This window comes from Pelodiscus sinensis, chromosome 5, assembly GCF_052426305.1.
Source record: "Pelodiscus sinensis isolate ZL-2025 chromosome 5, ASM5242630v1, whole genome shotgun sequence".
Classification (NCBI taxonomy): domain Eukaryota; kingdom Metazoa; phylum Chordata; order Testudines; family Trionychidae; genus Pelodiscus; species Pelodiscus sinensis.
This window is the reverse complement of record NC_143056.1, coordinates 131,935,017-131,954,891: the sequence shown is the minus strand read 5'-3', so window position 1 is coordinate 131,954,891 and position 19,875 is coordinate 131,935,017. Positions and strand designations below refer to the sequence as shown.

The 19,875-nt window shown below is 62.0% G+C and overlaps 1 protein-coding gene across 3 annotated transcripts; it reads left to right on the top strand.

Annotated features, from left to right (window-relative positions):
- The first annotated feature begins 8,336 nt into the window (after positions 1-8,336).
- Positions 8,337-19,733, top strand: PRSS8 (serine protease 8). 3 transcript variants are annotated; one of them, XM_075929073.2, is made up of 7 exons: positions 8,337-8,497; positions 13,565-13,591; positions 14,234-14,396; positions 14,827-15,098; positions 16,697-16,863; positions 17,081-17,474; positions 18,843-18,979. In XM_075929073.2, the coding sequence occupies exons 1-6, from the start codon at positions 8,443-8,445 to the stop codon at positions 17,456-17,458; spliced, it is 1,062 nt and encodes a 353-aa protein (XP_075785188.2). In that variant the 5' UTR covers positions 8,337-8,442; the 3' UTR covers positions 17,459-17,474; positions 18,843-18,979. The 3 variants fall into 3 exon arrangements, with proteins under 3 accessions (XP_075785188.2, XP_075785189.1, XP_075785187.2); XM_075929074.2 differs by lacking the exon at positions 17,081-17,474 and having other exon boundaries at positions 8,339-8,497; positions 18,843-19,733; XM_075929072.2 differs by lacking the exon at positions 18,843-18,979 and having other exon boundaries at positions 8,339-8,497; positions 17,081-17,780.
- Positions 19,734-19,875: the final 142 nt, after the last annotated feature.

Genomic DNA, 19,875 nt, shown 5'->3' with positions numbered 1-19,875 from the left:
GGGTATGGGGAAGTATTTGCCTCCAGGCTTGCTGGCAAAGGGAGCAATTGCCCTGGGCTCCTTGGATCTCTGCTTTTGCAGGTAGATCTGAGAGCCTTCCTTGTACCTGTGCTGCTCTCCCAAAGGTTCTGGCCTTAGTCCTGCCCCTAAATGTTTTTTAAAATCCCCTCTGGTGCATACAGCAAGTCACGCGGCCCAGCTGCCAGCCACAGGGACTCTGAAATCGCAGAATGATGAGCAGGTACGTGACCTGTGGCCTGATTCGGCTGCTACCTGCAGGCTGGGTTGCGAGGGGGCCCTTGTGTGGGGGGGGCCCTTGTGTGGGGGTTTCCCAGTCCCTAAACCCCGCTAGCAAGAGCCCTGCTGAGAAATCTCAAAACAGATCTTGTGATTGGGAGACCAGGGGCATTAGACCAGTTCCTATGTCTCAGGACCCTGCATCCCCTTTATTTTGGGGCTGCCTGCCCTGCTTCAGCCCAGTGGGGGGCCAGGGGGGGGGGGGGGGGGAAGCACCATGGCTGGTTGGACTGGAGCTGAGGCCGTGCCAGGTTGGTTGGACCCTTTATCCCAGTGCTGCCAATGCCTGGCACCAGGGGGTGCCAGAGTTGACCTCAACAGGGAGCTTTTACTGAGGCCTCACCCATGCTGTGTTTGAGAGATCAGGTAAACTACCTGCCCCCACGCTGGGACAGGACAACGGGCTGGGTCGCCCAAAATGAGCCTGTTCTGCTCATTCCCTTGCAAGCACTGGGCGCTGGCCAGGCACCGGGCTGGCTGGACCTTGGTCTGACCAGTGCAGCCCTTCTTGTGGATGATGGTTGCAAAGAACTGCAGGGTTGGGGCAGGTGAGGGGACCGGAGAGGGGGACGTGGCACAGGCCCTGTGAGCTAGTGAGGGCACTAGGGTCGAAGTGCTCTGGCAGCGACTGGTGCCCCCAAGAGGGCCATTCCTTGAATTCACCGATGAGGCCTGTGCCAACTCCTGCCAAGGGAAGTTGAATCCACAGCCACTACGCACCTGGAGCCCACTGGAGCCCCCATCCACGCTGGAGGCCTGCAAGGTGGCAAAGAATCTAATGCGCCTTACCACGCGGTTCTCCCCTCCTCGGCGAGAGCTCTCCAACACCGGCAGTGCCTGCATGCCCACAGGTGCAAGCCAGGGGCCGACCTGCCATGATGCCCATCCCCCACAAAAGCCTGTGGCCCGGCAGAACAGCCGTTTGCCAATCTCCCATCACTCGGCACCCTATGGTGGTTAGAGTCCAAGACCCCAGGATCAGAGTCAGTCCTACCGATGCGCAGGAGCTTCACCAGGCGCGCATCATCTAGACGTGAGCACAGTCAGCCCCGATGCAGCGGCTCTGCTGGAGCCTCTGGCATTCCACAAGCCCACGTTGGGTTTCAGGGAGCTTGGGCAGTGGCAGGTGGAAACCTCAAATCCTTCTGCTGAGGTGTCTGGTGAGAGGTCACCATGGCCAAGTGCCTGCTACTCACCCCCTCCTCCCTATTGCCGCCATTCTTCCCTGCCTGAACCTCCCCCACCATTAGGTTTCTTATTTCCGCTCAAGTGCCCCTAGTACGCCCGGAACACACCTCTCCACACGCACACACGACCCGCCTACCCTGTCCCTGCACCCACCCGCCTCAGAGTGGCAGCTCTGGTGGGTTTCAGGCTGCAGCGGTTGTGAGCAAAAACCCTGGAGCTGGATTGGATTTTAGGAAGCACCGCTTGGGGCCTTGTTCTCTGCCCTTGCTCGCAAGGAGCAGCTGACAGCTGGTGGAGGGAAGTGTCATTCGGCTTGAGACTTTAAAGTTCATCCTTCATTTTCAGCGTTAACTTTGCTATTCAGATGAGCGGGGTCACTTCCGGTGCAGTAATTGGCTCAGGCTCGCTGCAGACTCAGGCAGCTGCTGCAACAATGGTGACACTGACCTGTTTGAAGCACAAATGAAGAATGTCAGCGACCTGCTTTCGGTGATCAATGAACGGGGAGGCCAGGAGAGTGGGGGGGAGGGTGCCGTGTGCTTTCTGTGCTCATAGACTTGCTGGCCAAAAGGGACCATCATGCTTGTCTCGTCTGACTTCCTGCATCTTGCAGGCCACCAAACCTCCCCCACTCCACTCCTGAGAGACCCAGAACCCCCCAGTGAGTTACTGAAGCCCTCAAGTCGTGGCTTAAAACGGGTGGGCAATAATTTTTGATGGGGCTGGCACGCCAAGATTTTGGAAAGTGGGTCAGGGATGGAGGTTGTGACCTAGGGCAGGGGACTGGGGTGTAGGGTTGAGGGGGGGTATCGGTGCAGGAGAGGATTCTTGCCTGGGGGAGGGAAGTAGGAGGAGGTGCAGGATCTGGGAGGGAGTTGTGACCTGGGGGAGAGGAGGTGCAGAGGGTGGTGGCCTGGGAGTGGGAGGGGCTGGGATGCCAGAGGCAGGCTTTGCCAGGAAGTACTTACCTAGGTGGCTCCCAGCCAGCAGCCCTGCAGGATCCCAAGGCAGGCTCCTTGCCTGCCCAGCTCCAGGCTGCTCAAAATGACTGGCTGCTCCCTTAGAGGGAGTTTGCGCCCTGCCCCTGCCCCCCGCACAATCTCTCAGCCAATAGGTTCCCAGCCAATAGGAGCTGAGAGATGGTGCTGGGGGAGGGGCAGAGTGCAAAGCCTTTTCCCCCCCCCTCCCGCTCAGCGCTGGGAACAGAAAGCGGCAGGGAGCAGCCAGCCCCTTAAAGCAGCATGGGACTGCTCTGTGCCTGAGGGTGCTGGCAAGTCGGCCCTAGGGCCAGGGCCAGCAGCTTGGCGGGCCGGATCCAGCCCGTGGGCCATATCTTGCCTGTGCTTGGCTTCACATTGCAGAGACCACCATTTGCACAAGCGCAAACCTGCAAGCGACTGGATTCCCCTGCTGCAAAATCCCCCAGGGTCTCTGCCAGTCCGAGCTGGGAGGGAATAAACTGGGTGTGTAGCTTGATAGCCCAAGGCTCTGGAGCAGGCGGCTTTCCCCACCAGGGGGCGATGGCTCCATTCCGGCTCTGGGGGGAGGGGAGGGACTGTCTGGCCGCGGGGAGGGCGAATGAAAAACGGGGCCTCGTCCAGCCAAGCTACTAATTTTGAGGAGACGCCGTATTTTAAACCTGCTTCCACCTGCCACCGGCTGCCTCCGAGCCAGGCAAGTCATCCCCATGAGGCAGGGCTGCCTGCTGGCCCCAGCTATCTCACCCTGGAGGCAACTGCTTAAGCCGCCGGCCTTGTTCACCCTTCAATTACAAGCCCCAGGGACGTGCTGCCGTGGGGTAATCGCACACTTCCTGCTATAGGGAATCCACACCCCGTCACCGAGGACTCACCCGGATCTAGCCCGGCTATTTATGCAAACCACAAAGAGAGGCAGGTGCCTCGTTAGCTGCCTGCACGTTAACCCTGGCAACCAGGCCACTTGCTCATCCCTCAGCTGTCCCCTAGTGACTAAGGGACAAGTCACGGGGCATTAACGCAGGGCAGGTGACTGGGGTGGATGGGACGTGAGGGCTGGCAGATGTGGGCTTGGCCAGCCCCAGAGCTGGCTGCTTCGGAGCGCCCGGTGGACCCTCCCTGTGTGGTGCTGCAGTGCAGCTGTTACCCAGAGGCCCCTCCCCAGAAGTTGCTGCATCTCCATATGGCGTGAACCAGCCCTGTTCAGCAGCCGTAACAGCAACACTGGCAGCATCTTCCTTTGGGGTGGGAGATGGGGGGGGGCGTATGTCTGTCCCTGCTGCCCCCGTGCAGCTGTGGGTGGGAGCGCCCCTGCCCCCTGCCCCCGGCCCCCTACCCCTACCCCCTACTGCCCTGGGTGGGGAGGTTTGTGTTTATATTCACCACACCCCATGTGGACTGTAATGTCTACGTCATGCCAGTTTCTGTTGTCCTTCCCTTCCCTTTGCCCCTTATTTGCTCCTTTTCTTGAGGCCAATTAATCAAGTATAAAGCTCAATCGAGGAAATTGTACGGCAAAGTCAGGGCCTCGCCCCTACCCTGGAGATAACAGGCAGATTAGAGACTGTACAGCGCTAGAAGCAGAACCCAGCAGCCTTCACTGCTCTACCCCAGACCTGGTCCCCTTCTAAGGACAGGGCTAGAACCCTGGAGTGGGGGGGGGAGCCATGGGTGGGCCCCATTTTTAATGCAGGCCGGGTGTGGGGTCTGACACCCAAAGTCGGGGCCCACTTGCTCTTCTGGCTATGCCACCGCCCTGGAGCCTTGTCCCCACTGCCCCCCGGCACTACTCCCCCACACCCCTTCCAGAGCAGTGTTCTCAATTTTTTGTTCATTCGTGCAGAATAAATTTTGTCATGCGCACCAAGGCATGTTCAGATGTGCACCACCCCTCTCTGCTAGTCATCTGGGCAGCACTGGTATCTCTCCTGGGAGGCCACCCAAGTGCTCAGCATACAGGGAACATTGTTCCTGAGCCCCAGACCAGCTCTTCTAACCCACTAGCTCCGGGGACCCTCCCTGAGTACCTAGGAACCCTGACTCCCAGCCACTCCCTGCTCCCTCCCAAATGTCCTGGCTTCACTCTGCCCAGCCCTGTGAGTTTGTCCGATGGGGGCCCTCTTCAGCCTCCCCTCCCCCAAATCTGTAGTCAGTTTTTGTAGCCCATAAACTCCAGCTCACAAAAGAGAGGCAGGGTGTGGGGCAGGGTGTGGGGCTGGGTGCTTTCTCACCAAGGCACCAGGAACCTGGCACTCAGCCCCGGTAGCTCTTCCCCCCAGCTTAGATAATGTCACATTCTTCACAGATCACTGCCGATAAAAACACTTGAGAACATTCCTGGCTCCGGTGTCTCTTATCCAAGGGCAGCGAAACCAGCTCGGCTGACGCTACCTAGTTACCTATTCACCTGCTCCAGACTCTTATGCTTGGAACAGGGCAAGGCAGATAAGAGCCCAAGACTTTAGCCTCTAGTACAGGGGTCTAATAAGGCCCCAGAGAGGGGGAAGAAATAAGCAACTGGCTCTGGAGGGTGGGGAATGGGATATGGGACCTAGCTCCTGCCAGGCTCCGGCCCATCGCTAGCCCCTGTCTGGCTGCTCTGGAGGGTGGGGAATGGGATATGGGACCTATCTCCTGCCAGGCTCCGGCCCATCGTTAGCCCCTGTCTGGCTGCTCTGGAGGGTGGGGAATGGGATATGGGGCCTATCTCCTGCCAGGCTCCGGCCCATCGTTAGCCCCTGTCTGGCTGCTCTGGAGGGTGGGGAATGGGATATGGGGCCTATCTCCTGCCAGGCTCCGGCCCAGCGCTAGCCCGTCTGGCTCAGGGGAATAGGCCATGGCACTTTTCCCCTCGGGCGTGCTGACTTCGTGGAGGTCCTGGCTGGCCCAGAGCCAGGCCTGCACATTTCTGTGGGCTGTAGTCCTGGAGGTTTCAGTGCATGACACTCTAGAAAGATGAACCTTGGATTCCTGGAGAGGCCAGGACAGTCCTGGAGGGTGGGTGACTGCCCAAGCGAGGTGAGAAGGATACAGGCCCTGTCACCTCCCCCCTTTCCTGAAAGGGAAAAGCGCATTCTAGTTCCCACACCCTCCGGAGTGCAATTAGCTGAGCTGGGAGGTGTTAATCCCAGGGAAAGGGGATTTGAACAGCTCATTTCAAACCACATTTGCCTGGCAGTCCCCAGGTCTGGCTGCTTTCCCTGTGGGCTTTCAGATTGGCGGGCTGCCCTGGAAAACCACAAATACGCTGGGTGCACCTTCCTGGCCTGGGGCAAAGCCAGCCCGCTCACCGCACTGGCTAATGGCTCTGGCTAGAGGCAAAGTGCCCCCACCCGGGGGTTGCCCCTAGCCAGGCTGCAGGTGTCACTGAACACAGGGAAAATGAGCAGGTGCAGTACAGGCTGCCAGACTCTAGGGGGAGCCAGAAGAGCCCCCCCCCCCCACCTGCACCCTGCAGCACAGCGCCCCCTGGGGACTGGGGCCAGCCCTGAGTGGCAGGGGAGAGCGCCCCCTACTGATCCCCTTCATGCTCCCTGCAGCACAGCGCCCCTTGGGGACTGGGGCCAGCCCTGAGTGGCAGGGGAGAGCGCCCCCTACTGATCCCCTTCATGCTCCCTGCAGCACAGCGCCGACTGGGGCCAGCCCTGAGTGGCAGAGGAGAGCGCCCCCTACTGATCCCCTTCATGCTCCCTGCAGCACAGCGCCCCCTGGGGACTGGGGCCAGCCCTGAGTGGCAGGGGAGAGCGCCCCCTACTGATCCCCTTCATGCTCCCTGCAGCACAGCGCCCCCTGGGGCACTGGGGCCAGCCCTGAGTGGCAGAGAAGAGCGCCCCCTACTGATCCCCTTCATGCTCCCTGCAGCGCAGCGCCCCCTAGCGCCGCTCGGGAGCGTCGGGGCCAGTCCTGAGCGCTCCCTACCCCCCTGCGCGGGTCGTTCACACGCGCCAGCCCCGAGGAAGCGGGCGCGGGGAGGGGCTGATGGATTCCCCGCCCCAGGGCTCAGGGCTTTCATCCCCAGGGCAGGTGTGAAAGGAGCCAGCCCACCCCCGCGGAGCGCAATTAGCACCTTCCCTCTCTGCCCAGCCCCGGGGCCGTGGGAAGGGAAGTGCACACATGACATACACACAGCAGTGCCACCCCTCCCCCCACAGCGCGCACACACACACACACACACACACACACACACACACACACCCTTCCTGCACACCCCCATTCATATACACACGCCTTCATGCATGCCCGCATTCATGCACACAGAGCATTCATACACACACACACACACTCACACATATACTGCATTCACACACCCTCCACACTCATTCATACATACACACACTACCCCCTTCCTACACATACCCCATTCATATATACCCCCATTCACACATACCCATCCACACACACACACACACACACACACCATTCTCACACATACACCACACACACCATTCATAGATCCACATCGTAATCACGCACACACCTATTGATATCATACACACACCATCCCCTACGCACTTCATTCACATACGCACATCCCTTTCACACACTCACACGCACCCCATCACATTCACCGAAACACAACTCACCCCCCATTCATAGAGACAAATTGCATCCACATTGCATCCCACATACACCCGCATTCATACACACCGCAGTCACACACACACACGCATTCCACATCTAGTCACCATGACACCCCCACTCTTCCCCAGTGGGGGTGACAGGGCCATGGCTCACGTGCCGACGGCAGGAAATAATTTTTCCCCTTCCGGACCAGGAGCGTGAATCAACCGCACATTAATGGCTCATGAAACCCGAGACAGGAATGGCAGGCATGTGCCAAGACTCCCGCGCGACCCTACCATAACAGAGGTGTCGAACCGTAACAAAGCCCTGTGAGCAATGGAAAGAGAACGCCTTCCCCTGAGCAGAGCAATGAGAGAGTCTATCGTAATAGACCAGAGCAATGGGAGACCCTACAATAACAGAGCAGAGCAACGAGAGACCCTATCGTAATAGACAAGAGCAACGGGAGACCCTATAATAACAGAACAGAGCAACGAGAGACCCTACCGTAATAGACCAGAGCAACGGAAGACCCTATAATAACTGAACAGAACGAGAGACCCTACCGTAATAGACAAGAGCAATGAGAGACCCTACCATAACAGAGCAGACCAGTGGGAGACCCTACCATAACAGAGCAGAGCAACAAGAGACCCTACCATAACAGAGCAGAGCAACAAGAGACCCCACCATAACAGAGCAGACCAATGGGAGACCCTACCGTAATAGACCAGAGCAATGGCAGACCCTACCATAACAGAGCAGAACAAGAGATTCTACCATCACAGAGCAATGAGAGACCCTACAATCACAGAGCAGAACAACAAGAGACCCTACCATAACAGAGCAGAGCAACAAGAGACCCTACCATAACAGAGCAGACCAGTGGGAGACCCTACCATAACAGAGCAGAGCAACAAGAGACCCTACCATAACAGAGCAGACCAGTGGAAGACCCTACCATAACAGAGCAGAACAACAAGAGACCCTAGCATAAAGGACAAGAGCAACGGGAGACCCTACCATAACAGAGCAGAGCAATGGGAGACCCTACCATAACAGAGCAGAGCAACAAGAGACCCTACCATAACAGAGCAGGACAATCGGAGATTGGACCATGACAATGCTGGCGCCCCGCAGTAGCGAGCAGGGCGGGGTGCGGCGGGGGAGCAGGGCCCGCCGGTAACGGGCTGCGCCGCGGGGCAGGGGAACTGGTCCAGGGGCAGGAGCCGGGGGCGGGGCCGGGCGGGAGGCGGGTCCCTGCGCAGCAGGTTGGGCGGCTTCCCTGGCTCGGGGCGCCCTGAAGAGGGGAGGGACCGGGCGGCGCGTCCCAGTGCAGAGCGCACCTGCCCCCGCCGCGCCTCGCCCGCCCGCCGCTCCCAGCCGCCAGCCAGACCCCGCGCAGCGCGCCCGGGACATGGGGCCGCCGCCGGCTCCCCTGGGGCCTCTGATCGGCCTCCTCTTCGGCCTGGGTGAGTGCGGGCCGGACCCCGGCGCCCCTCCCGCGTCCTCCTTCCCGTCCCCTGCGCCCCCTTTTCTGCCCCCCTCTCCCTCCCCCCGCCCCTCTCCCCCTTCTGCCCCCTGCTGCCCCCTGCCCCCCCACCCCCCCCCTTCTGCCCCTTCTCCTCCCTCCCGTCTCCCCCTTCTGCCCCTGCCCCCCCGCACCCCTCCCCCTTCTGCCCCCTTCTCCCTCCCGTCTCCCCCTTCTGCCCCTGCCCCCCCGCACCCCTCCCCCTTCTGCCCCTTCTCCCTCCCGTCTCCCCCTTCTGCCCCCCCCGCCCCCTCCCCCTTCTCCCCCTCCTCTGCCCCTTCTCCTCCCTCCCCCTTCTCCCCCTCTCCCTCCCGCCCCTGCCCCCCCCCCCGCACCCCTCCCCCCCATTCTGTTTTCGGCTCCTACCCTGTCCCCGCGCTCTGCCGGGCCGGTCTCGGGGCGCCCTGTTGCGCGCCGACCCATGGGTGCTGGCACTAGGGGTGCGGGGGAGCTGCCCCCCCCCGCTTGAAGCGGTTTCAACCATAGGCAGGGGCAGTGCCCCCCCCCCCCGCATCGCCACTGGACCAGCGGCCCCCGGCCCAGGCTGGGGGGCGGGATGGAAATCGGGGGGGGGGGCGCCGCGCCGTGGTATTGACCCCGGCTTGTGCTGTGCTGTGTGAGGGGTCCGTGGGGTCCGTGGCGGTGGGTCCGGGTGGGGCAACGTGTGTGTGGGCTGGGTATGATGTGTGTGAGCGTCACGTGTGTGCGGTGTTGTGTGTGCGTGTGGCCCCTGTTGTGTGAGGGGGCGGGGTGTGTCAACGTGATGCACCCTAGTGGGGTGGGGTGGGGTGTGTTTCCCGGGTGTGATGCGCGCGCGGTGTGTGTCTCGGGGTGTGTGGTGTGTCTGTATGTTGCCCCTGCTGTGTGAGGGGTGAGGGGGTCTGTGTGATGCCCCGTTGTGTGAGGAGGAGGGGTGTGTGTGTGTGTGTGATGCATGCTGGTGGGGTGGGGTGTGTTCCTGGGTTAGAGCTGTGTGTGTCTCCCGGTGTGTGGTGCTCCCCTGTGTGTGTGTGTGTGTGTGTGTGTGTTGCCCTTGCTGTGTGAAGAGGTGTGTGTGTGTGTGTGTGTGTGTGTGTGTGTGTGTGTGTGTGATGCATGCTGGTGGGGTGGGGTGTGTTCCTGGGTGTGATGTGCTTGGGTTAGAGCTGTGTGTGTCTCCCGCTGTGTGTGTGTGTGTGTGTGTGTGTGTGTGTGTGTGTCTCCTGCTCTGTGTGTGTGTGTGTGTGTGTTGCCCTTGCTGTGTGAAGAGGTGTGTGTGTGTGTGTGTGTGTGTGTGTGTGTGTGTGTGTGTGTGTGTGTGTGTGATGCATGCTGGTGGGGTGGGGTGTGTTCCTGGGTGTGATGTGCTTGGGTTAGAGCTGTGTGTGTCTCCCGCTGTGTGTGTGTGTGTGTGTGTGTGTGTGTGTGTGTTGCGGGACTGGGCTGGAAGGGCAGGTCCCTGCCCGGTGGCTCTACCTGGCTGGGCTGGAGGGTTTGTAGGTTCCTGCCGGGCAGGTTCCCCAGGTCTGTTATCTGTGGGGTGAGGGAGGGGTGGGGGGGAAGGGGAGGGGCTGCTGCCCTGGGTTGGGAGCAGGTTTGTCTCTGCGCAGGGTTAGGGTTTGTGTGACACCGGCCAGCAGGCCCTGGGAGCCGCTTGGAGGAAGTGATCCCACTGAAACGTGTCCAAGGGGTCATGAGCTTCTGTGGGCGCAGGCCACTGCTCCGGATGACCGGTCGCCTGAGGAAGAGGGCCGTGCCCACGAAGGCTCGTGACCCCATGGACGTGTCGTTAGTCTATGAAGTGCTCCCAGACCAGCTGCTGTTCACCCTGCACAGACTAACTCGGCTCCCCCTCTGGCACTTTTGATCCCTAATGGTTAGAGCAGGGGTGGCCACAGGCAGGACTCCAGGGAGGGTGGTGGGGCCTAGTGGGCGGAGCAGAGACCTACAGAAAGGCCCCGAAGCCCTTTGCCAAGTGCCCTCTCTCCCCTTGTACAAACAGAGCTTGGGAGACTGAAACTCCCTGGGGGTCGCCTGAAACTCACAGGCTGGGCCCCTGGGACTCAAGCCCAGTGCAAACGGCCCCACGGCCTCTGCCTTGGGTGTGAGGCTTTGCTCCTGGGGGTTGCCTGGGCTGCAAGCTACAGCCCCGAACACCCCTCTTCCCCGCCCCCAGCGGGGCCCACCCAGGGCAGCACTCGCCCCCACACTCCATTGCCCCGGGCTATGTCTGCCTCTCTGTGCAGCCGGCAGTGGGACTCTGCCGGGGGCCTTTCCCCCTCCGATCCTGTCACACAGCGTGGGGGCAGGGAGGTGTGGCATGGGGCCTTTCCCCACACCTGACCCCATAGGGGGAGGGGCTGGCTGGGGCTGGGGGGCAGGGGATGAGCCAAGGGGCCTTTTGTCTCTGGCGGGCGCTGTCTCTCGTTGGGAGGGGAGACTGGTTGGCCTGGGGTGGGGGAACGGGTCGGGAGTGAAGGTTTGGGTTTAATTTTGCCCGGGCCTTGCTTTAGGGAAAACCCAGCCTCAGACCTGCCCCTCGGGCCGTGGCTCCCGGGGTAACGGCCCAGAACCAAGGCAAGGTGCCGCCTGTGGGCTGGGGAGGGGAGCGCCTAACGCTCTCCCAGGGGTGGGCCGGCTCCCACCGCCCCGCTAGCGCAGCTGAAGCTGCCTGGGTTCCTCGCCGACAGGCCTACGGCCCTTGGGGACACGGTGTCCTGACGTCCCGCCGCAGGAACCTGTCCCGCAGGTCTGGCTCTATGTTTAGCCTCTTGGCTCAGGCGGGAGGAATGCGGGGCAGACAGGCTGCCACCAATGCCGGGTGCCCTGTGACTGGGTGCCAGGTCACACGGGGTAACCATGTGTCAGCCCGGCCTGCCCCGTGGGGAGCGGAGGAGAGGGGGCCAGCGGCCCATTGAGCCCCAGGCTGGGGCTGGCTCACGTGACAATGCTGAGACCTGGCAAATTCGTGTCACACAGGCCACTGAATGGGACATCAGGTGGGCAGGGGGAGATCAGTACTGAGCTAAGATGCCCTGTAGGGAAGGAGTCTCCAACTTAGGACCCAGTGCAGGTCTTCAACCCCCCTAGCGGGCCAGTGGGCACCCCCTCTGGCAGGGCACCCATGGGGGCAGGTAGGGTCTCCTTACATCCCCTCCCCCACACGTCTCCCGGCTCTGCCTGCTGGCCCTTACGCTCCCCCCCCCCCGGTGTGTGTCCCCCCGGCCCCGCCTGCCACCAATTTATAACCAGCCTGGGAGGGAGGGGCCCTGCTACCACCCCGACAGGCTAACGGGGCTTCCAGCTGCTCACGCCACGCTGCTGCCAGCACCAGCCGGAAGTCCCGGTGCCCCGGGGGAGGCGTGTGCAGAGCCTGGCCCATAGGTGTCAGCCATGGAACGAGGGCCGTGCTTTGTGACATTGACGGGATCTCAGGGAGGCCAGCGCTCCTGATATGAGGCGTGGGATCCAGAGCATCCAGGCTTGTTTTTTGGGAAGCCTCGGCCACGTGGGTAGACTTAAGCCGGATCTGGGAACTTCACCACCTGCCGCCTCTATCAAACTGTGACCGCTCTGTCGAAGCCGGGTTGGCTTGCTTGCTGGTGCCGGGGGTTAGACGTGAACTCTGGCCGCCTGCTTCCTTTCCTGTTTTCAAGACAGACCTTCGGTCTCATGGCCTGAGGAGAAAAGCTAGAAAACGTGCCCTGAGTTCAGCCAAAGACCTCAAATGCCCAAGGCCAAATATCTAGATCCCCAAGTGTATTTTAATCTGGGTTTTCAAGGAGCTAAGCTCCTTTTTTTTGGGGGGGGGGCCGATTCCTGGGTTTTGAAATCTTGGGGTTGGCACTACAGGACATGCGAGTTGTGCAAGACCCCAGCCAGAGACCAGGCGCCTACAAAAGGCATGAGAGCGAGTCCTCACTCTGACACTGGGATTCCCCCCTCCCCCGCTAACATCTGCACCCTCACGGTGGGATCCTGCCTGCCTCCCCCCCCCCACTAACATACACACCCTTGCACTGGGCTCTCCTGCCCCTGCTCCGGGTAACGGGAAGCAAAATCCACCAGCCCGGCCTTGCTGGCTGCAGAAACACGTCACCTGGCCAGTGTGATTGGCATCCCCCCGAAGCAGCTAGCGCAGCTTCCCGGCCTGAGCAGCACCCTCTACGGCCAGGACCACATGGCACTGGGGAACGGGTGCTGCTGGGAGCCGGGTGCGTGGGTGAGTCCCTGAGCATCCCCCCTCCTCCCAGTGCGGGCCTGGTTAAATGACTCTTTCATGTACATTTCACTGTCCGGATTGGGGACGTAGTCGGGCCCTAGATGGCTCCCAGGCTGGGAGTGCGAGACCCCTGAGGGTAAAGGCCCCACTCCCCTCTGCTTTGTGGCAGTCGGTCCCCTTCCCTGGGGCTGGATCAGCTCCATAAAAGGGAAAACCCCCATGCCCTGTTCCCGCCCTCCCAGTCAGGCAGCGCCTGGAGAAGTGAAACTGACAGCCCTGCCTGCCTCTGCGGAGGAATCCGGGGCGATGCTTTGGACGGGCAGGGAGCAGTTCCTGGAAAAGGAGGGTGGCGCTGGGTGCGAGACAGAGACAGGCCAAAGGGAATCACCCAGCCAGGCTGCCGCGATGGCTGCTTGGCTCAAGGGCTTGTCTCATGGGCTGGGCTGGGGAGGAGACAGCCCCAGGCGCTGTGATGTTCCTGGTTCAGAAGGTGGCACTTTGCTCTGTCTGCGGAGACACTTGGCTCCCTGGTTCTGGGAAGGAAGAAGAGTCTAATGGTTGGAGCAGGGGGGGCTGCGAGTCTGGACTCCTGGGTTGTAACCTGGACTCTCGGAAGGGAGTTAAATGTAGTGGGTGGAACTTAGCTTTACTTTATTGCTGCATCGGCAGCTATTGAGCAGGGTCTAGCCTGGAAATGTAACGGGCTGTTCCCCCAGCAGGAATGAAGCTGTCCCTTGCTAACCCTTCCCCTCATTGTCATCCTGGGGTGCATGCCTGATTGTGCTTTTTTTCCCCTCCTCTGACTAGGTGTACAACAGATCTCTGGACAAACAGGTAAGAATGTGGCTCTTCTCCAGATCATTTCCAAGTTACAGTGGGGGAGGTCTAGGTTGGAGATTAGGAAACGCTATTTCCCTAGGCAGGTGGGGAAGAGTTGAATCTCCATCCCTGGAGGTTTTTAAGTCTCAGCCTGACAAGCCCTGGCTGGGTTGATTTAGTTGGGATTGGTCCTGCTGTAGGCTGGTCTTGATGTCTCCAACAGCCCTGTGATGGCCACAGCCTCCCTTGAATCATTCAGTCAGTAGAATTATTTTTTGGGGGGTGGAGGGGAGATTATTGGTGTGTTTGTGAAGCCACCATCCACAGGGGACAACTGTGTCCAATATAAACCAGTTCTCCCTCAAGGTATGGAGCAGGATTCGAACCCACCATCTCTTGGGTAAAGGCTCAAGCAACAACCAGCAGAGCTAAGGGAGGAGCACTTGTGAGTGTAGGCTCATTCCACTCATGTGGGGGCCAGCCAGTCAAAGGAATGGTGCCCCCTAGAGGAGGAAGGGTGCGAACCTCTCTCCTCCCTTGTGGCAAGTGTGTGTTACAGAGTTAATCCAACCCAGCTCTCTCACTCGGGGCTGGGAAAAATCCACCCCCATGAGCGGCTGTTTCTGTTTCACTCGCTGCTTCTCTGCTCCCCTGCAGGAACATGTGGGATTCCTGCCATGGGCCGGATCGTGGGGGGCACGGATTCGCAGGCCGGGCAGTGGCCTTGGCAGGTCAGCTTGAATTTTCTGAATAATCACGTGTGTGGCGGCTCCCTCATCGCCCCCCAGTGGGTGATCACCGCAGCTCACTGCTTCCCACCGTAAGTAGAGCACCGGGGGGTGGGGGGGATGTGGGCCAGACCCATCTCTGAGAGTTCCTTGGGGGTGGGAGCACGAGGCCGGGAAGGGGACGAGTCAGAAGGAGCCTGTATCTCCGTTTCTGGCCCTAAACCTGTTTGAGTGGGTTTCTGTGGGCAAAGCTGCTCATTCTCAGTCTCCCCCCTCTTAACTCACTAGAACCCAGGAACGCCGACTCCCAGCCCCCCCGTTCTAACTCACTAGACCCCGTTCCCAGCATGGGTGTGTCCCTCTCCTCTCTCCAGCATAGAATCTGAGGCAGCATGGCGTGTGTCCTTGCCCCTACACTGCTGCCAGCTAAGGGAGAGTCCCCATTCACAGAGGCTTCCTGCAGCCCGAGGTGCAGGCTTTTCTCCTGGCTGAGATCCCATGTCTTTCTCCCCCACCGTGCAGGGAAAACCCCATCGCTGACTATGAGGTGACACTAGGAGCCTATCAGCTGAGCAACCCTGGAGCAGACATCAAGGTGGTTTTGGTGGCGGAGGCCATCAAGTTCCCCAACTACACGGATGAAGGCTCCGGTGGGGACCTGGCTCTGGTGAAACTGAAAGAGCCTGTCTCCTACTCACGTACCATTCGCCCCATCTGCCTGCCGTCCGCGTCCGTCAGCTTCCCCAGCGGCATGAAATGCACCGTGACTGGCTGGGGGCACGTGCTTACTTCTGGTAAGTGCAGGGTTAACACGGCCTCCTCTGGGGTGGGGCAGCTGGGTAATGAAGTCGCGCAGGGAGATGGCTCCCCCGCTGCGGAGCTGCAGCTGTGTCTGGGGTGGGGCAGCTGGGTAATGAAGTCGCGCCGGGAGATGGCTCCCCCGCTGCGGAGCTGCAGCTGTGTCTGGGGTGGGGCAGCTGGGTAATGAAGTCGCGCCGGGAGATGGCTCCCCCGCTGCGGAGCTGCAGCTGTGTCTGGGGTGGGGCAGCTGGGTAATGAAGTCGCGCAGGGAGATGGCTCCCCCGCTGCGGAGCTGCAGCTGTGTCTGGGGTGGGGCAGCTGGGTAATGAAGTCGCGCCGGGAGATGGCTCCCCCGCTGCGGAGCTGCAGCTGTGTCTGGGGTGGGGCAGCTGGGTAATGAAGTCGCGCAGGGAGATGGCTCCCCCGCTGCGGAGCTGCAGCTGTGTCTGGGGTGGGGCAGCTGGATAATGAAGTCTCACAGGGAGATGGCTCCCCCGCTGCGGAGCTGCAGCTGTGTCTGGGGTGGGGCAGCTGGATAATGAAGTCTCACAGGGAGATGGCTCCCCTGCTGCGGAGCTGCAGCTGTGTCTGGGGTGGGGCAGCTGGGTAATGAAGTCGCGCAGGGAGATGGCTCCCCCGCTGCGGAGCTGCAGCTGTGTCTGGGGTGGGGCAGCTGGATAATGAAGTCTCACAGGGAGATGGCTCCCCTGCTGCGGAGCTGCAGCTGTGTCTGGGGTGGGGCAGCTGGGTAATGAAGTCGCGCAGGGAGATGGCTCCCCCGCTGCGGAGCTGCAGCTGTGTTTGGGGTGGGGCAGCTGGGTAATGAAGTCGCGCAGGGAGATGGCTCCCCCGCTGCGGAGCTGCAGCTGTGTCTGGGGTGGGGCAGCTGGGTAATGAAGTCGCGCCGGGAGATGGCTCCCCCGCTGCGGAGCTGCAGCTGTGTCTGGGGCGAGGCAGCTGGGTAATGAAGTCTCACAGGGAGATGGCTCCCCCGCTGCGGAGCTGCAGCTGTGTCTGGGGCGAGGCAGCTGGGTAATGAAGTCTCACAGGGAGATGGCTCCCCCGCTGCGGAGCTGCAGCTGTGTCTGGGGTGGGGCAGCTGGGTAATGAAGTCTCACAGGGAGATGGCTCCCCCGCTGCGGAGCTGCAGCTGTGTCTGGGGTGGGGCAGCTGGGTAATGAAGTCGCGCAGGGAGATGGCTCCCCCGCTGCGGAGCTGCAGCTGTGTCTGGGGTGGGGCAGCTGGGTAATGAAGTCGCGCAGGGAGATGGCTCCCCCGCTGCGGAGCTGCAGCTGTGTCTGGGGCGAGGCAGCTGGGTAATGAAGTCGCGCAGGGAGATGGCTCCCCCGCTGCGGAGCTGCAGCTGTGTCTGGGGTGGGGCAGCTGGATAACAGCCGCCAACCAGTTTGGAGAGGCAGTGAAGGTGAGTTCAGCTGCAGGGAGGGCTTTAGGGCCATGTACCAGCCCCTGAGACCTGCTCTGGGACCTGGACCCGCCACCCCGCGCAGCTCGCCCTGGTGGCTCCCTTCCCCCCCCATGGAGGAGTAGGCTGCCCCACCCTGACTTGGCTGCTTTTGCTTCCCCCATGCAGTGAGCTTGCCCAATCCCAAGACCCTGCAGCAGCTGGAGGTGCCAGTGATTGGGCTGGAGACCTGCCGCTGCCTCTACAAGATCAACGCCGACCCCGCGGAGCCCCACGTGATCCAGGAGGACATGATGTGTGCCGGGTTCGCTGAGGGCAAGAAGGACGCCTGCCAGGTGAGCGGGTGCTGGGGGTCCGGCTCTCCGTAGAACTAAGGGCGGGGTTGTTAGGATATAGATATGTCCGTCCCTTCCTTGACCTTGGCCTCAAGGGCCCCTCCCCCCCTCGGCCAGTCTCCACCCGCCACAGCTACGCTTTAGTGACCAGGCATCTGTATCCCACTACTGCCACCAATCCCCCTCCTAATGCCCTCTCCACACCCTGTTCTTCCAGGGTGACTCCGGCGGACCCCTCTCCTGCCGCGTGGGAAATGCCTGGCTGTTAGCTGGGGTGGTGAGCTGGGGGGATGCATGTGGATCCCCCAACCGGCCCGGCGTCTATACCCGCATCCCAGCCCACATCGCCTGGATCAAACAGATCATCCCGGAGGTGGAGATGAGCAACGTGCGTGTGGATCAGGAGCCCGTCTCGGAGGAGGGGCTGTGCCCCAACACCACCGCTCACTCTGGCCCTTACGATGGCGTCCAGCACCATCCCAACTGGCCCCGGCCAATCTCCCCGAAACAGCCGTTGAACCTCGCCACCTCCCACATCCTGGCTGTCAGCCTGCTGCTCTCCTGCCTGCTACTTCACACGCTCCCTGCCCTATAGCGCCCCAGCCATCAAGGTCAGCTCCGCAGGGGAACCCCACCCCTAGCAGTCCAGGGGCATCCGGCCCCCCGCAAAACCCAGCTGGATGGTCCCAGGACTTCAAAGACTTGGTTTCCCTCTCCACCTGACTATCCCTGTTTGGCTCACGTCGACAAGGGACTTGATGTGACTTCATAGCCCTGTTCCTGGCAACGTCGTTTCTGGCTGTGGTCCTGCAGACCCGTGTTCTGGCCAGCGGGGTCCTGCAACCCTCGCTCTGGGACTCACGCCGACCCACCCCCCAGGCCTCGCTCTGGGACTCACGCCGACCCACCCCCCAGGCCTCGCTCTGGGACTCGCGCCGACCCACCCCCCAGGCCTCGCTCTGGGACTCGCGCCGACCCACCCCCCAGGCCTCGCTCTGGGACTCACGCCGACCCACCCCCCCAAGCCTCGCTCTGGGACTCACGCCGACCCACCCCTGGAGCCTCGCTCTGGGACTCACGCCGACCCACCCCCCAGGCCTCGCTCTGGGACTCACGCCGACCCACCCCCCAGGCCTCGCTCTGGGACTCGCGCCGACCCACCCCCCAGGCCTCGCTCTGGGACTCGCGCCGACCCACCCCCCAGGCCTCGCTCTGGGACTCGCGCCGACCCACCCCCCAGGCCTCGCTCTGGGACTCGCGCCGACCCACCCCCCAGGCCTCGCTCTGGGACTCGCGCCGACCCACCCCCCAGGCCTCGCTCTGGGACTCGCGCCGACCCACCCCCCAGGCCTCGCTCTGGGACTCGCGCCGACCCACCCCCCAGGCCTCGCTCTGGGACTCGCGCCGACCCACCCCCCAGGCCTCGCTCTGGGACTCACGCCGACCCACCCCCCCAGGCCTCGCTCTGGGACTCACGCCGACCCACCCCCCCAGGCCTCGCTCTGGGACTCACGCCGACCCACCCCCCAGGCCTCGCTCTGGGACTCACGCCGACCCACCCCTGGAGCCTCGCTCTGGGACTCACGCCGACCCACCCCCCAGGCCTCGCTCTGGGACTCACGCCGACCCACCCCCCAGGCCTCGCTCTGGGACTCACGCCGACCCACCCCCCAGGCCTCGCTCTGGGACTCACGCCGACCCACCCCCCAGGCCTCGCTCTGGGACTCACGCCGACCCACCCCCCCAAGCCTCGCTCTGGGACTCGCGCCGACCCACCCCCCAGGCCTCGCTCTGGTGCCCAAGTTCTTGCCAACTCCTCCAGCCTTGCTGTGATACCTCCACCTCCCCGGGCCCACAATCTGGGCCATAGCAATAGGCAGCCCCAACTCCTGCTCTCAGGCCTGCTTCTGCCACCGCGGCACCTCGCAGGGCAGCCTAACAAGGTCCCATTCTCCCCCTCCCCATCCTGATTTTTCCAGGGTGACTCCGGGGGACCCCTCTCCTGCCAAGTGGGTAGTGTCTGGCTGCTGGCCGGAGTGGTGAGCTGGGGGGAAGCATGTGGGGCCGCCAACCGGCCCGGTGTCTACACCCGCATCCCAGCCCACGCGGCCTGGATCCAGGAGATGGTCCCAGAGGTGGAGCTGAGCGATGTGAGCGTGGATCAGGAGCCGGGCTCTGAGGAGGGGTTGTGCTCTGGGGCAGCAGCGTGTGGCCTGGCCCCCTGGCTGCTCTCCTGGGCCTTCCTGAGCCTGGCCCAGGCAGGGTAATGCCACCCTCGCCCACTCCTAACATAGCGGGCAGGGGAGCTGGGGGCATGGGATCTGCCGCTGGGATCATGGGGGCAGATACTCCAGTAGAACTGGATTTTGCCCCCCGCTTTCCCTCCTCCTGAGGCTACCTTCAGGGCTGCTGGCGCTGCCCCAAAGGAGTCCGGCAGGAGGCAGATTGGCCTCAGAAAGGGGCGCAAGGCCATCCCCAAGGACGGAGAAACACTCCCTCCTCCTTTCACCTGCGTCACGTAGAAACAGCCGGGTTTCAGTCCCACAGTGAGTCAAGGCAAAGGGCTCTCAGCAGGAGCTGGCAGATCGCAGGGGGCGGCTCCTCGAGGCCAGCCGAAGCCCCAGGGCTGGGCCGGGCTGTCCCGGCAGAACTGGCTTTTCTACCCCGGGAGAATGGCGGAGGGAGGGAAGGTTGTAAGGAAATGGGAGTTCAACACACGCCCAGCTGGGAGCGCACAGGCCTGGCCCCGACTTTCAGGCACGGGGTCAGGCCAGGCGCCTGCTGGTTCTAAGCTTGGGGGGAAGGGGAGGGAATGGAAGGGCTTTGACATACGTGAAGGGTTTAATAAAGAGGAGCCCTGTGTTATGGAACTGGCTGTTAGGGTTTTTGTAAAGCATTTGGGGTGTTCTAACCACTGAACCCCACTCTCGTCCCAGAGCCGGGGCTCGCACCAAGTACCCGGCCCCCAGAACGGTCTGAGGGGCAAAGCAAGGCTGGGCCACGCCTGGCTAG